This window comes from Gambusia affinis, linkage group LG19 (genome assembly GCF_019740435.1).
Source record: "Gambusia affinis linkage group LG19, SWU_Gaff_1.0, whole genome shotgun sequence".
Taxonomy (NCBI): Eukaryota; Metazoa; Chordata; class Actinopteri; order Cyprinodontiformes; family Poeciliidae; genus Gambusia; species Gambusia affinis.
Window position 1 is genome coordinate 12,928,213 of NC_057886.1, and position 14,874 is coordinate 12,943,086.

At 36.6% G+C, this 14,874-nt stretch overlaps 1 protein-coding gene across 5 annotated transcripts in view; it reads right to left on the minus strand.

Annotated features, from left to right (window-relative positions):
• The window catches only part of crebbpb (CREB binding protein b), a 38,277-nt gene that overhangs the window by 17,662 nt on the left and 5,741 nt on the right, over positions 1–14,874 (minus strand). For all 5 annotated transcript variants that reach the window (XM_044101340.1, XM_044101342.1, XM_044101344.1 and 2 more), the window contains exons 2-4: positions 7,760–8,379; positions 1,982–2,149; positions 962–1,214 (exon numbers count right to left, since the gene is read on the minus strand). In XM_044101340.1, coding sequence (XP_043957275.1) covers positions 962–1,214; positions 1,982–2,149; positions 7,760–8,379 — 1,041 coding nt within the window. The remainder of the gene's footprint in view (positions 1–961; positions 1,215–1,981; positions 2,150–7,759; positions 8,380–14,874) is intronic.

The following is a 14,874-nucleotide window of genomic DNA, read 5'->3' on the forward strand; positions in this document are numbered from 1 at the left end:
ACGGTAGCACCCCTGTTCACTTAGGCATCTGGATGTGGAGAAGACGATGAAGACAACTAGCTTAAGTTCAAAGAGAGCATCGGAATAGAGAAGGGTGTTAGTGACAGAGAAGCTGGTCTAGAGCTGTGATTTTAAGGCAGAAGCATTTCTCTGGTTTATAAATTTTACAATTCATTCAGCGAAAAGCAAGTATGTGAGTGAGAGGTGAAAAGGCACATCATTTTTTTCAAGATATGTAGAAACACATCTATGAAGACACATCAAATTTAATAGCTATAGCCACCCTGCAGAGGACGCTCATTTCAGCCAGGGATATCATTAGTTTGACTAGGACCAAACTAAAATGTACCAGTAAATTATGAGCTTTGCTATTTGGCTCAAAACTGAAGTATAAAACAGTGACTGTACTACTGCAGACAAAACAAGAAATTAGCAGAAGCTAAAGTTTTACATGTCCACCAGCCCTGAACACCAATTGGCCATTCAAAAATCAAAATGAAAATCCAATCAGTGAATACACCTTAATACAACATTCATTGGTGTAGATGCTGTTACTTGGAGAAGAAAGCTCAAGATGTCTATTTTTAGTGTCAGTGAGATATTAAAAGGATGTCAAAGATATGTTAAAAAAGTTTCTTAAAAAGAAACGTTCAAGATAAATAGCTGTTCACTGATTCATTTTGGCTGTTAGAGAACAAGACTTCAGCAGATAACAGGAAGGCTAAACGTAGTCAAGTTTCTGTTTTCTCCATCTGAGCTTTCTACCTCGGTTTGTTTTGAAGAATGCTTGACTGAGAAATCAAACGATCGACATTCTCAAGGGAAAACACACAGACAGCCCTGTTTCAGTAATATTATCCATGCTAATCGCTCACACCTAACAACATCTAACAGAAATACATGTCAACTCCAGTTTTTGTCATTTTTTAGTAAATGTTTATTATTGCAATTTTTTACTCACCCTGGCAGGACTTGCCAGCTTGGCAGTGAGTCATGTGGTTGAGTACGTTCTTCATGGTGCGGCAGTGAGGCAGCGTACAGGCCCTTACTTCTCCGTTGGCCTGTTCCCGCCGTTGGCACTTGTGCGCGTGGAGCAGCAGGACCAGCTGCTGCTGAATGAGTTTTCGTTTCTCGGGGTCGGCAGTCGGCCCTCCAGATACGCCGCCGGCCCCCGGGACCATGCCCATCGATGTTACCTGCTGCTGCATCTGGGCCTGCAAGGGCGTACAGACACGCATGGATATTATATTACTCCATTGTCAAATGTTGCTCATTTCAAACTTTAAAAGTGTGTAAAAATTAAATGATGTGCATGATAAAACGCAAGAAATAAAACTTCAGGTTTGGCATTAGCAGTTTAATGAGAGAAGGAGTTAAAAAGAAAAAAGGATCAAGACAAAAAGCAAAGAAATTGAAGAAACACCTAAGGAGCAAATGCAACCAGCAACAATAAACTGGAAGTCTATATCATAGTAATAGCAATGTCCATCCCTAGAAATTGAGGAAATGACCTTTAATCCCAGAAAAGGTCAGAATTAAAAATCACAACATTTTCTGTTTTCTTCATATTTAAATGGCTCTCAGTTAAACTGGTGATATGAAATGAATCAATGAAGTGAACAATTGAGGTTTTTACAGCCCAATTTAAACTACAGCTGTATGCAGACATTGTGTAGTTTAAGCTGTCGAGCAAAAAGAGGATTACCTCTTAGCCACACTTTAATGAATTAAGTGGTCATTTTAGTCTTAGTTTTGTTTAATCGGTTTCTCAAAAGCAACAGAGCTGCATAAATCCTGCATTTTGTTTTGGGAATTATTAAAACCTACAGTTTATATTTTAAAGAAATGATGAAATAAAACATATATTAACGAGATAAAAAAAAAACCACAACACTGTATTTTTTCTACAGCATTGAAGGATGACTTCAGAAACGCAAATCAGACAACAGGCAGCAGGTCACGTAGGGGCTAAAACACTCACCATGTTTGGCACATTCCCAGCTCCCTTTAAGTCAGCAGGGAATGGGGGCAGGTTGTTAGAAAGGGCTGTCTTGTTCTGGAGTTGTTGGGCATTGACCCCTGCTGTCCCCATCTGCTGCACCCCGGCCTGGCCATACTGCTGGCCGAACGGAGCTCCTGACATCACCATCTACAGAGAGCAAACAGGACAATGGCTGGTCACAGGCTGAGTCTCAGCATATCGCAGTTTCTCCGTTCCTGCCCAAACATCCGACTGGTTAAAATTGAGGAGCTTGTCTGGCTTTCCCTCACAATAAAATAGAACTACTTTAAAAAAAATAATAATAATGATTTTAGGACAGCTAAATTTACTCAAACTGCCAAATTTGGGCCATGTGCAATTAAGTGGAAGTAAACTAAACCTATCATCCATGATGGAACATTTCTGAACTCTGATATTCTTTTAGTTTCACCTTTGTCATTGTCTAGAAGGAAACATACACAATTGTGCAATTAAATGGTGGAAACTTAAGGGGAGTTGGGATTTGTACTGATGGATGTGAATCCAATCTCCTGACATCATTTCAAAAGAAGAGCTGTGGTAATATTATCTACCCAAAACAACTGTAAGATACCAACCATATTACGGATAAGGTGTTATTTGTCCATTTTTGTGTTTTTCACTAATAGCTCATAATGCAGGTGGTTTACTAGTGAATAATTACTTCGACTTACTAAAACCTGAATAGATTCTCTTTAGCTATGGTTGCATGTTATTAGGAAAATGTAACATTTAGACAATTTCATTTAGAGTGCGATGATAATGCTGACTGCAATTAACCCACACAGACTTATCTTAGGTCCCCTCCACACAGGAATGTTTTTTCCTAACAGGTTTGTCAGTTTCAAAAATAGCCATGTCAACACAGAAACACAGAGATCGTCCCAAAACCAAACTTTTAATCCCCCAGTAGCGCGATGAGACATGTACATAAAGTCTCAACACCAGGTTAAAAGTAAAAACAACAAGAAAACAAGAATGCCAAAGGTGCAGTGCATCCCATCAAAAATATTTTTGAATGTATTTTTGAGTACCATCACCCCAAAAAGATGAAGGGTCAAAGTAATAACGAATATCTAAAATATGTCAATAATGCCAGATGATCACATCATGAGCTATTTCTGTCCCTAAGTGGTCGCTCCTCTACTTTCAGCTCGCTATTATGAAATTACAAATTTTATAAAAGCTGGATGAAAACACACGCTTCATACACTGTCACCGACGCTAACACAGTGCAGATCATGTGCTTCCGTGCTGGTGAATACACACAAACAGAAAACATGATGCAAAAACTTGCAAACCAAGCAAGTATATCTGTTTCTTTTTTTAAAAAAAAAAAGCTTGGTTTCATTTTGATGGAAGCACTTCCTGTCCTGTGAAAAGCAGCAGGAGCAAGACTCGGGTACAAACATATAATATGTAGCCCAAATGCTTCATGCCCTGCCCCTGACAAACAGCAAAAATCCAGTCATCACTGACTAAAAGGTTTTGACCTGGCTTGGCTGTTGGAGGGGAAATGCTCCCTATGGCTGTATAAGACTGAGCTTCGTAAGGAAATATATACATGAGAGAAAGAGAGAGAGAGAGAGAGAGAGGGAGAGAGAGAGAGATAGACAGAGAGAGAGATGTAGTAGACAAAGACTGAAAAATGCAGAGACAGAAACAGATAAAAGATGAGATAAAGACAGAGATATGAAGATAGATAAAAATATAGACATGAAGAGGAATGTATAAATACAATAGAAAAAGACGAATTATGGAAATTCTCAAAATTTGTCTTCCTTCCTTCCAATAAAAATAATTACCTGTCTAGGTCATTTTCGTCTGCAGAACCCTCGCCCTCAAGACTAAAGTCCCTAGAGGAAACACTGTTCTTTTCACAAAATCCAAAAGCCTATTTTGAAGAGTCATATTATGTTTGGTACCCTTGTACACACAAAAGATAGCAGCCTAACAAAGGGGGAATTTCCCAATTCAAATTTGAAATAGAAGTTTAATACATAACCATGTGTTTTTTTGGCATCAAATTCATTCTTCTCAACAGGCATTAAGATATGGTCAACAAACTGAAATTGTTTCCATTTTCTAAATGCAGAAATAATTTGAAGTAATGCGTTTTCATTTTTCAAAATCAAACATTTACATATATTTCCCTCAATATTTGACAGATAAAATTGGGACCAAATCAACATTTTTCTGTCCAAATACACATTTACGGTACTCCTAACTTCTTGACAATGTCTGGAGATTTTGCTATATTATTTCCACTTAATGTTCTTAATTGTAAAACACCCACACAGCATGATGCTGCCACCCCCATACTTCACAGGAAGAATGGTGCTCTCGGGCTTTGAAACATTTCCCGTTTTCCTCCGAATGTACCAACGGCCGTTATGGTGCAAAAATTCTAATTTAGTTTCATCAAACCTCGGGACATGTCTGTAAAAATTAAACTCTCTCTGTGCACATTTCTAATCGGTAATCAGTCTTTTTATGTTGCTTTTTGACTTTCTGGAACTGATATGCAAATTTGGCACTAAAACATGTTGATCTCTGACACATGCAACCCTTCCAGAAAAGTATGATATCTGGATATTCTCACAGATGAACATGGCACCTTCAGTCATCAAGTTTATCCGAATATTAAGGAAAATCCTGATAATTTGGCTGATTTCTTGAAATACGTAGTTATGCCTAAGTTTCACTTGAAAGTTGTCAACATTCTGAGGAAAGTAAAAATTCTCAAAAAATAATACTTGGTATTTAATAAATACCAATACATGTAGGGCAGAGAAAAAAAAGTATTTTATACATTTTATGTGAATACCTGGTTTCTATACAAGGCGCATCATATTTTATATGAATGGGTATATTTTGCATCATTTATTGGTCCTTTGAAATCCATCCTGCAATAATGGGGCCCAACTTCAACTGACTGACTGATTCAAAACCAGATAGTATAAACAGATCAGTTTTTCAGATTAATTTTGTTTAAAGTTTGATAATATAAGTTTATCAATAAATGCCTTTACATTTAATATTTTGCAACAATTTTGTTTAGCAAAATTCTAATGTTACCGTTGAGAGAAGAGATAACTTAGATAACTTATTCTGGTTTTAGAGCAATATTTGTGTTGGTGAGGCTTTTACTGTATGCAGTGAAAAAGATTTAAGTGCCAATAAGAGTCAAAAGACTTATGATTACTTCAAAACATAAAACACTAATATTTTAGAATATTACGATAAAAATTATCACCGGCCCCTGTACTATAGCGGGAATACTTACATTTTTGTGGTAAATTTTATTTGTATTAGCACTGGAATGGTTCACAAAACAATTCTTTTGTGTTTTAAAGTTACTGTTCCATTTCTATTTAATATGAGGAATAAAAGATTTTAGCTGAGACATTTGTTGAGCAGTGCCTCCATAAAAATTAGCTTGTGTTGCTAACATTTTTAAATGCAACACAGTTAAAGGCATGCTGAGCATCCTTACTTGTTGGCAGGAGGTTCAGCATTTATCTTTCTCAATTAAGCTTTTCTATAATTAGTTGCTCCCAATGTTAGGATTACGAATTTTCATCAATAACTGGACCACTGTAAGAAAACTAGAGGCACATGGAGCTGAAATCTATGTCAAAAAGTACAGAAGTGGATTAGTGTTTAGATTTTTAATAAATGAATTAATTCAAGAAATTTAAAGCGATTTGCTGCCGGTCCCGACTTTATTCTTCTGCCGTGGCTTAAGCAGCCCGACAGAGCAAGCCCTGCCCAGTCTAAAGAAAAACGGTACGTGACACACAGAGAAAGACCAGCTTGCACAACAAATGAGCACTGCACCGCTGCCTGCCCCTCCCCCTCCCCTGCACATAAAACCCACAGATGCTTGTCTGCCTCTCATTCACACATCCAACCTCTCCTACCAATGGTTTCTCCCACTTGATGAACTGCCTTTATCAGGGGATTGTCGGCGGGGAAGAGGAAGGCAACGCAGCAACGGAAAGCCTCCAGTACTTCCCCTCCCTCAGCTTGTGAGCCTCATTTCTTCAAGTGTTAGTAATAAACTCTTACAATGCATAGAAAACTTTGCATGTTCATTATCCTCAAGTGTTGGGAACTTCCTAATCAAGTTCTTATATTTAAGCTAACCATTTACCTCCAGAGAAGGACAGATCAAATGGACAAGTAAAAGTGATGAACAATGAGATTTTATATTTGACAGATCAGTCTTGGACCATTTCAAACATTAGAAATGGCTTCTGTTTACTCAGATTATTTTTTTTATTTCCACCAAAATGGTTTGCATAAAGAAAAGAGAGAAAACTTCAATCTTTTTTATTTCAAACAGCAGCCAAGAACACAGGCTGCACCATTTTTCAGACATTTTTGACACTTTTATGCAATCTGCCAAGTAAATCAAGATAATGCTTTGGTCTCATGCCACTTGCAGCAGTTTTTAGTTGTTCCACAGGCGTTTCACTTTCAGATTACAGACTGGCTCTGAGAGATGTTCTGACCTTGTTTAAGACCTTGACCTGTCTGCTGTGTGTTTTGGTCTTCAGGATGCCGATTCTTCACTAAAAATCTCTAATAATCACTTTTGAAGCCTTCCCATAACAGCTGCGTTTAGACTTTAAGCTATGCAGATGCGAGTTCTATTTACTTATTTAACTAGGGAGTTGTAGGCGTAGTTGGTCGCATGGGATTTCATTTAGGGGCATCACATTAAAGGGGCAATGAATACAAATGTATGTCAAACTTTTTAGACTTTTATTTGTTGCACTGTGTAACTTTCCTCTCACTTCGCTCCGTTCCAACCAATTTCAAAAGACGTTGTACAAAACAGAATTAAATCCATGAATTTCTGAAGCACGTAGTGAAAAATTAAGGTGCATACGTCTGCACAGGAAAGGAGGGGCTTGTTTTATGTGGTGACGTCTGCTGTAACAATGTCAGCCTGTTGGTTTTAATCTTGGCTTCCTTTCAAACCACAAAGCCCTGTATCTCTCAGACAAGCGGAGGAACAATTTCTCGCATTGAGCACTTCAAAGTGCTTGAAACTGTAGATATTCGGAGACAATAAAACCAGCAGAGCACAATACAAACCGCTGCTCATTCAAGAATAGCAATGCATGAATGCCAAGGACAAGTTTTCAGCAACATTTTTACAGCTTAATCCAATTTTATATCACTAAGATGTGAAAAAGGCCATATTAACAGATTGATTAGATGATTGAATATTAGACAAAAACAAAATATAAATTCAAGATTACAATGTAGAACAGGAAAGGTCTAACATATGAACGATTGTTGGATGACACAAATCCAACTCAATAAATTATATAGTCTCAGAATGAAAAAAGATCAGTTTTAATGTTGGTTGTAACTTCAGGCCCACACACAAACTGTTGACTGGACTGTTTTCTAGCAGACAGGCACCGACATCCTCCACAAGGAGGCTGAGCCAGAAAGGACATAGTTAAAGAAGCTGGCTGTTCACAATATGTTGTAAATAAATTTAATAATGGAAAGTTTAGTAGAAGAAAAACAAATGTGTGGTAAATAAAAAAGAAAAATTTAAAATGCATTATAAAATTATTGGTGTTCATTAGCCGTAAATCAATCATGAAAATGAACAAAAATGCTGAAAGACAGCACTTTGTTTGTGATAAATCTAATTACGGTAATGAGTTTCTCTCTCATATATTGTCAGACAAATTCCATTTTTTTTAAACTCACCTTGTTCATGTTTCCAGCTTGTTGGGCATTCATGGTGTGTGGTGCACCCATCTGAGGTCCTCCTTGGGTCAGAGTCTCTGCCAGCACACTTCCTCCAACACCAGGTCCAGCGCCTCCTTGTGTCCCCTGCATTGTTTGGCCTTGGTACTGCATGCCAGGCCCAGGTCTCCCTCGGCCTGCTGGTCCCATAGCACCATTCATGACCTGTCCCACTTGGCCCATAACACCATGACCCTGACCACTGTTCAACATCGTCTGGTTAAAGCCTAGAACTCCATTTCCTTGTCCAGTGGAAACCCCTTTCTGGCCTTGGGGCGACTGGTGATTAGGCGAACCCTGGCCCAAAGGCCCTTTACCCAGCACCGCGCCCAGCTGGCTCGGCACCATGCCTCCCTGTTGGGGACTGCCAGAATTGAGCGCACCCCCCAGAATAGATGAGCTTCCGGGTCGCAGGAGCTCAGAAAGTTGCTTGTGTTTGGAGGCGGCATCAGGTATAGCCGAGTTGAGACCAGGTGGCACGCCACTCGGACCACAATTAGCAGACGGCCCATTTCCTAACTCTCCATTGAGGATAAGCTCATCAGGAAGGTCGTTTTCCAGATCAAGCAACGATACAAGATCTAAAAAGAGACAGGAGGGAAAAGGAAAAGTTAGCCACCTGACTTTAAAGGGCTTTAACTAAAACTTAGTAAATAAAAAATAAAAATAGTAACTGCTGGAGAAAGTAGCTAAAAATAAAACACACTATTACGAACCTGGATCAAGCATTCATAATCTTTGCTCTTATTAACCTCCCCCTCATAAAGTACCAAAAGATCCTCATCCATGAGTTAATGACAATAAACTTTATTTAACCCAACTCAAAAACATGACATGTACAAAATGATGCTCAATGGGAGAGATGCCAAAGTTTATTTATGTGGAGATGCAACTCAGCATTTCATATTGCAAATAAATTGTTGAAAAATCCTTTGGTCAGACAGGTTAACCTAAAAATACCAATTCTACCAATTTTAAGGAAAGGGTTAAAATGGAATAGAAATAACCTTTATTGTTCATAATGGCAAACTAGCAGCAAAGTGACAATCAAAGCGCGTAGATTTACACCAAAATAAAAACAGAACCTAGAAGAACACACTGTACAATAGGCGCCATTTCCTGCCCTCGACTAAAGTTGAAGAATTATATAAATCCACCCTAGCCCAGCAGGTTGGAGGCTTTTTTGTTTGTTTGTTTTAAGTTTGGGCAAAGCTATTACAGATAAATTAAAATGGTCTTGTTATGAAAAATGTTTGGTACACAAAGTTTTTATCTCCTTACATCCCCAATTTCTACCTTTTCATTAATTTCTTTGTGAAAAACACCACATATATCCAGTTTCTTCTACTCTTAAGCAAATTTTGGTTAATCCAAATTTACTTTCAATTAATTAATTAAAAACAGCAAAAATGTTCAAAGGAAGAGTAAGCAAAATTTGACTCTTATTGCTGAAAGTAAATCAATTTGTTTGTACTTTGTATCAAACAAGCCCACAGAATTTACATGTTTTTCTTAATAAGATAAACCTACTTTTAAGTCTTTGGTGTTCAATGATTGACGTTCCTTTCCTACAAAACATCTGACTACATTATTTGTCGAATTAAAACATTGCATATTTCGTTTATTGTTGAAAAAAAAAAGAGCAAACCATTTTTGTGATTTCCTTTTTTAAAAGCAAGATTTTGCAGAGCCATGAGTACCTTTTATGATTTAACCATTGTGACAAAAAGGTAAAAGTACAATAAAAGTAAATGCATTTCCCAGTACTAAATACATCTATTGGGAAATCAAAAAAATATAAAATTTAGACTTTTTTTCAAAACATAAAAGCGGCTACCTTTTTTTGACATTTTAAGATAAATCAAATTTTGGTCATTTTCAATATAAGCAGTGACGTCACAATAGCCTGTTCACATACTCTCATATTTGTGAAACTAAACGATTCAGCTGGTGCTATTTGTCAGGAAGCCTTTTCATTTGAGAGAGAAAATAATCAACATGTATACATGTATTTGTTCAAACAAAAAAGGAACTGGGTATTTTCTGAGTATTAAAATCATTTCAGTAACTGCACATAATCGAGTGACATGTTATGTTTGAACTAAAAGTTGCAGTAGAGTGACAGAGAAGCAAAGCCTTCCTCTGTAGTTGTGCAAATAACAAACCAACTACCAATAAAAATACTGAAGTCTAAAGCCCAAATCACGTGGCAATGCCAAGGTCCTTCCTGTGTAGGTGTGTGTGCTTTTGTATTCAAGCCAATAAACAACCACCACACCCCAACACACACCTTATTCTATGTTGCCACTGATTTATAACAAAAGAGGAATCCAACCCACTTCTTAATGATGCATTTTCACAGTAATTAGGAAAATTAGACACGTCAGTTTACCAAAGATGAAGGCTAAAACCCCATTTATAAATTTCAGTTGAGCCCAAAAGTGTGCCGAAGAAAATAAAGTACCGTTAATCAAAAGGCTAAACTCGACATCATACGCTACGCAGCCGTACGGTGCTTTCATTACTTGCAGCCAGCAAGATAAACAAATAGACTATCTGGCATTTAATGGATTTAAAAGAGAGAGATGTTACATTTACTGGAAGCAAAAGCCATTCCACAGAGAAAGTGGGGCTGCTTCTAATGAGTCGATCAAACAATAAATCATGAGAGTTTGTACTAGCAAGAAGCTACATTGTGGTGTTTAAATTTACAGAGTAAACATTCAGAGTTTTTTTTCCACAAACAAAATTTCGCAGAAGGTGAATTAGATATGTAAATTCAGCGGGTTTTTTTTATTAGTTGTCATTATATGCACATTAGGAATGACTCATTGCAAAGTCAACTAACCATTAAACAGTACGAGAGTAAATGTATAACCACAAGCAAAAAATACAGTTGCTTTACGATAATAAACAAAAAAAAATTTAAATAGAATCTAATTATTATCTAAATTATTTTGTTAAGAATCCAGTAAATATTGGTACTTTGAGCTAAGATAATATTATGTGATAACAATTGAGAAAGAAAACTTAAGAGTGCCGTGACTAGGCCTGTTACAATAACAAATTCCCCCCCCAGGGGGTCTTTTTGTGGGCTCTAGTGTCCCTTATATGACAGTAGGCCGACAGAAAAGGGGGAAGGAGAGGGGGGAAGACATGTAGCAAATGTCGCCAGGTCCGGGAATCGAACCCGCGACGGCCGCGTCGAGGACTGAGGGCCTCCAAGTGTGGGTCGCGCTGTCCCCTACGCCACCACAGCACGCCCCACAATAACAAATTTTGTTGAACAATTAATTGTCTCAAAAATTATTGCAATAAATGATAATATTGTTTGAAGACCTTTTTACACTGATTTAATGGAAATGACATAACAATGCATGCGATTTCCTGCCAAAGATAGATACATTTCATTTTCAAAAGAACATAGTCTTAATTTATTGTATGATAATTGATTTATCGTTTATCGCGACAAGCCTAGCCGTGACAATGACTGTGTTTATTTTGTCTTTCACAATGGGAATAAATGTAAATCTGTTTCAGGTAAACTATTAGCCCTGAGTGATGATCAGATCTGATTAACCTTATTAGATTAAAAGTACCTTTTGAAATTCGAAACCTTGAAGCGGGTATTATATACATTTTTCTACTAAGTCCATATTTCTGTATTAAAAATGTTTTAATTGTTTTTTTTTTTTAATTAATGTTCTAATTTTAAATGTTTTTCTTTGCTGTGAAAGTTGTCACTGAGGGAAGAAGACAAGTTTTCTTTCTTTCCAAGGTGTTTAAAAACTACATTGGAGAAAGCCTAAAATGTTGCCTTTTCATTCATGTTGAAACTTTAAAACGCACAGCTTGAATTCAACAAAGAGAACAACTTACAGTAAATTTAAATACAAGTTCATTAATTTTGTTTATACACGACATCTCAGTAAAAACTGAAGGGCTGCATTCTGCAAGTGAACAACAGACTCCTGTTGACATTTGATAATGTTTAGTCTGCTAATTGTTTGTACAAGAACATTTTGAAATGTTTACTAAGTAATAATTTTGTTATTCTAAATTAATTAGCAGATAAGTTTAACAAGCCAGCTTTAAATCCTAATAATGGCCATTTCGTTCCATCGCTCTTTTTCTTGAGATTTGGCCTTTTCAGACAAATGTTTTGGATATGAGAAGGACATTAAAGGGTGATTTTTGATTATTCTATACAAACATTTCTGATGCTTCAAAGTAATTTCTTGTATTCTATTTGTCGTTTATAAAATGTAAATGTTAAGTAACCACAACAAATATTATTTAGAACCTGTTGCTGAAAATTACTTTGTTTTGGTCAGGCATAATAAACGCACATATATTAGGAAGGTCAATGGGCCCAAATGGGATCATATTCAAAATGAAAAAAGTAATATAAACTCTTTTGGAAATAATTTTGCAACTACATTAGATTGTAAGATGTGAGAAGTTTTAGCAATATTCATCTCCATAATACAGCAAAATGCTTAATTACCTTTTATTCGATATGCAATTTAATTTTCCACTGTCACTGTAGTTGACTAAGGAACAATATTATAAAAGCAGAAACAGTTATATTTCTAAAAAAAATCTATATGACAATGGAGTATTCTCAAGGTTTGTCTGATTTCTCCATACTTTTTGTTGTTTGCTTTGGCATCACTTCATGTGCTTCAACCTTATCTCTGAACATAAACATACAAGTTTAAAACAATGCTGTGTCCTATTGTTGATCATTCAAACTTGAACTGAAATGTTCAAGTTTGAATGTTATTGTCATTACACTCCTATATTCTTTTACATTTATTTAGAAATGGGAAGGAAACATTATGATTTTGGCTAAGTTATCATTTAGCCAACATTATCTCTTGTCACAATTTCGAGCGACAAGAAAGGCACCTCAAACTGAGCCAGATTTTAAAAAAAATCTTTTTCATGTCTTAAGAATTAGGCTGAGCGGCACATTTATAGCTGTTGGTTACAAGAACTAATAGCTGTAAAATCTAAATCGTTAAATTCATTTTGAAATCTTGTTTGTTATGAATTGCAATTACAGAACCAGATAATAAACTAGGTCATATCTAACTGTCCCGAAGAAGTACAGTAAGATTTTACTGCTAAATAATCCCGCATAAATCTTTGATTTTACAAACCGATTGTTCAAAAGTCAAAGATAAAAATCAAAACATCTAAAATTAACACAACTAAGCTGAAGAAGTCACTGTCCATTGATTTAAAGACTGCTCACAGCAAAATTATCTGTTACAGTCACTCATTACAGCAAATTCAGAAGGAAAATAAAATCATGTATCTGAACTGAACATGATATAAGACATTCATATTGCCCGACGTTGAGCTCCTAAACAACCATCATGAGAAAATTGCAAATGGTAAATGGACTAAACTTATATAGCGCTTTTCCAGTCATTTTAACCACTCAAAACGCTTTACACTAGTCACATTCACCCATTGGCAATCACAAACACACACATTTATCCACCGATACGCAGATCAGTAGGCAATTTGGGGTTAAGTGCCTTGCCCAGAGGCACACCGACATGTGGCAGGAGGAAGCTGGAATCGAACCTACAACCTTCCGATCGCAAGATGACTACTCTACCATAGAGCCACAGTCGCCCACAAATAATGTTAACTTATAAATGGCTGTCACTCCGTCTTCTTAGTTGCACGTGCACATATATTTAAATGATAAACGAATAATGATTGATTTCCTTGTCAAACAAATTTGAATAGAAGTTTGCTTTAAAAGTCAATTCATAAAGTAGTCTTATTTTCCTGTTCCATAGTCAAGAACTGGCATCACCACTAGCTTACAGCAAACTAAACATCTGCTACCGGTAATCAAAGTCTGCATTTTGATTCGTCTTGCATTTATGTGGCATAAGCTACATCCAAAGTTGAAGAAACAACTGAGAGTTTATCCCTATAAATCTAATTGAGAAAAACATCTGTAAAACTTTCTATATGCAATTTTAATTTCAAAATTAGAAGGTAAAAATGTACAAAATTTGTAGCACACAAGTAAAGCTGTGAAAATACAGCCCTACTTGTGCAAACAGCATTAGACAAACCATAACTACTTTGAAAAAAGTACGTGAACACTAAAAGTTAAAAGAAATAGGAACCCCATTCCTTCGTCACACAAATATTAATGAATGAAATCCTCTCAAAAAACATAACAGTGATATTGGCACACATGTGTCAAATGCAAAATGTCAAAAGAAAAAGCGTAGAGAGGAGACAAAGGGTATCTGGGTGGCTTCCAACGACAACCACCCTTCATCTCGATCAGTTCCACCCAGCAGACATCAGCTGTCTGCCAAAATGTTGCTAATCTTGGAAAAGGGAATATTTTTATGCTTTTGCCACCTCTAATTATTCAAATGCTAACATATATGTTGGTCCTCAGAGACAAAGAAACCAAGCAAAAAGCCCAATAGGTGAGCAGTCCGGTTAGCGTGTGGCTCAAACTTGCCCGTGGTGTCAACGTGCCCATTCAGCTACAAAAATGAACACAAGACTGACTCTGGCCTGTGGCCACGGGCACAAACACATATTGACACGAGTCTGGAGCCCCATAAAAAACTGTCACACATTAACATAAACATCAAAGACTGCTAATCTGTGTCCGTGAGCAACAGCTCAGCATGCGTGCTCCTCCGTCCTGATGCCAAAAATGAAAATGAGACCCAAGTAGAATCAATTTCGCAGACATTAGTAGTGCGCAAATCATCGATTTTTGATTAGTAATTTTAACTGAAAGGAACAAATACAAAGAAAAAAATTATTATTAAAAATGTACTATATAATCTTAGAAAAAACTGCATTTATTGAATTCATGAAGTCTATGTATACCATCTACAGGCCTTCACATTAAATCACTTGTCCTTCATACAATAAGCGATTATGTCTGAGTTTCCCAGAGGCTGAACTAACATGTTGAAAATGCAAAACAAAAGCCCTACTTAAATACAACCAATCTATAAATCAGGCATGAACAAATATTAATTCATTAGCTGACAAAACATAAGAAGTCTGGAAAA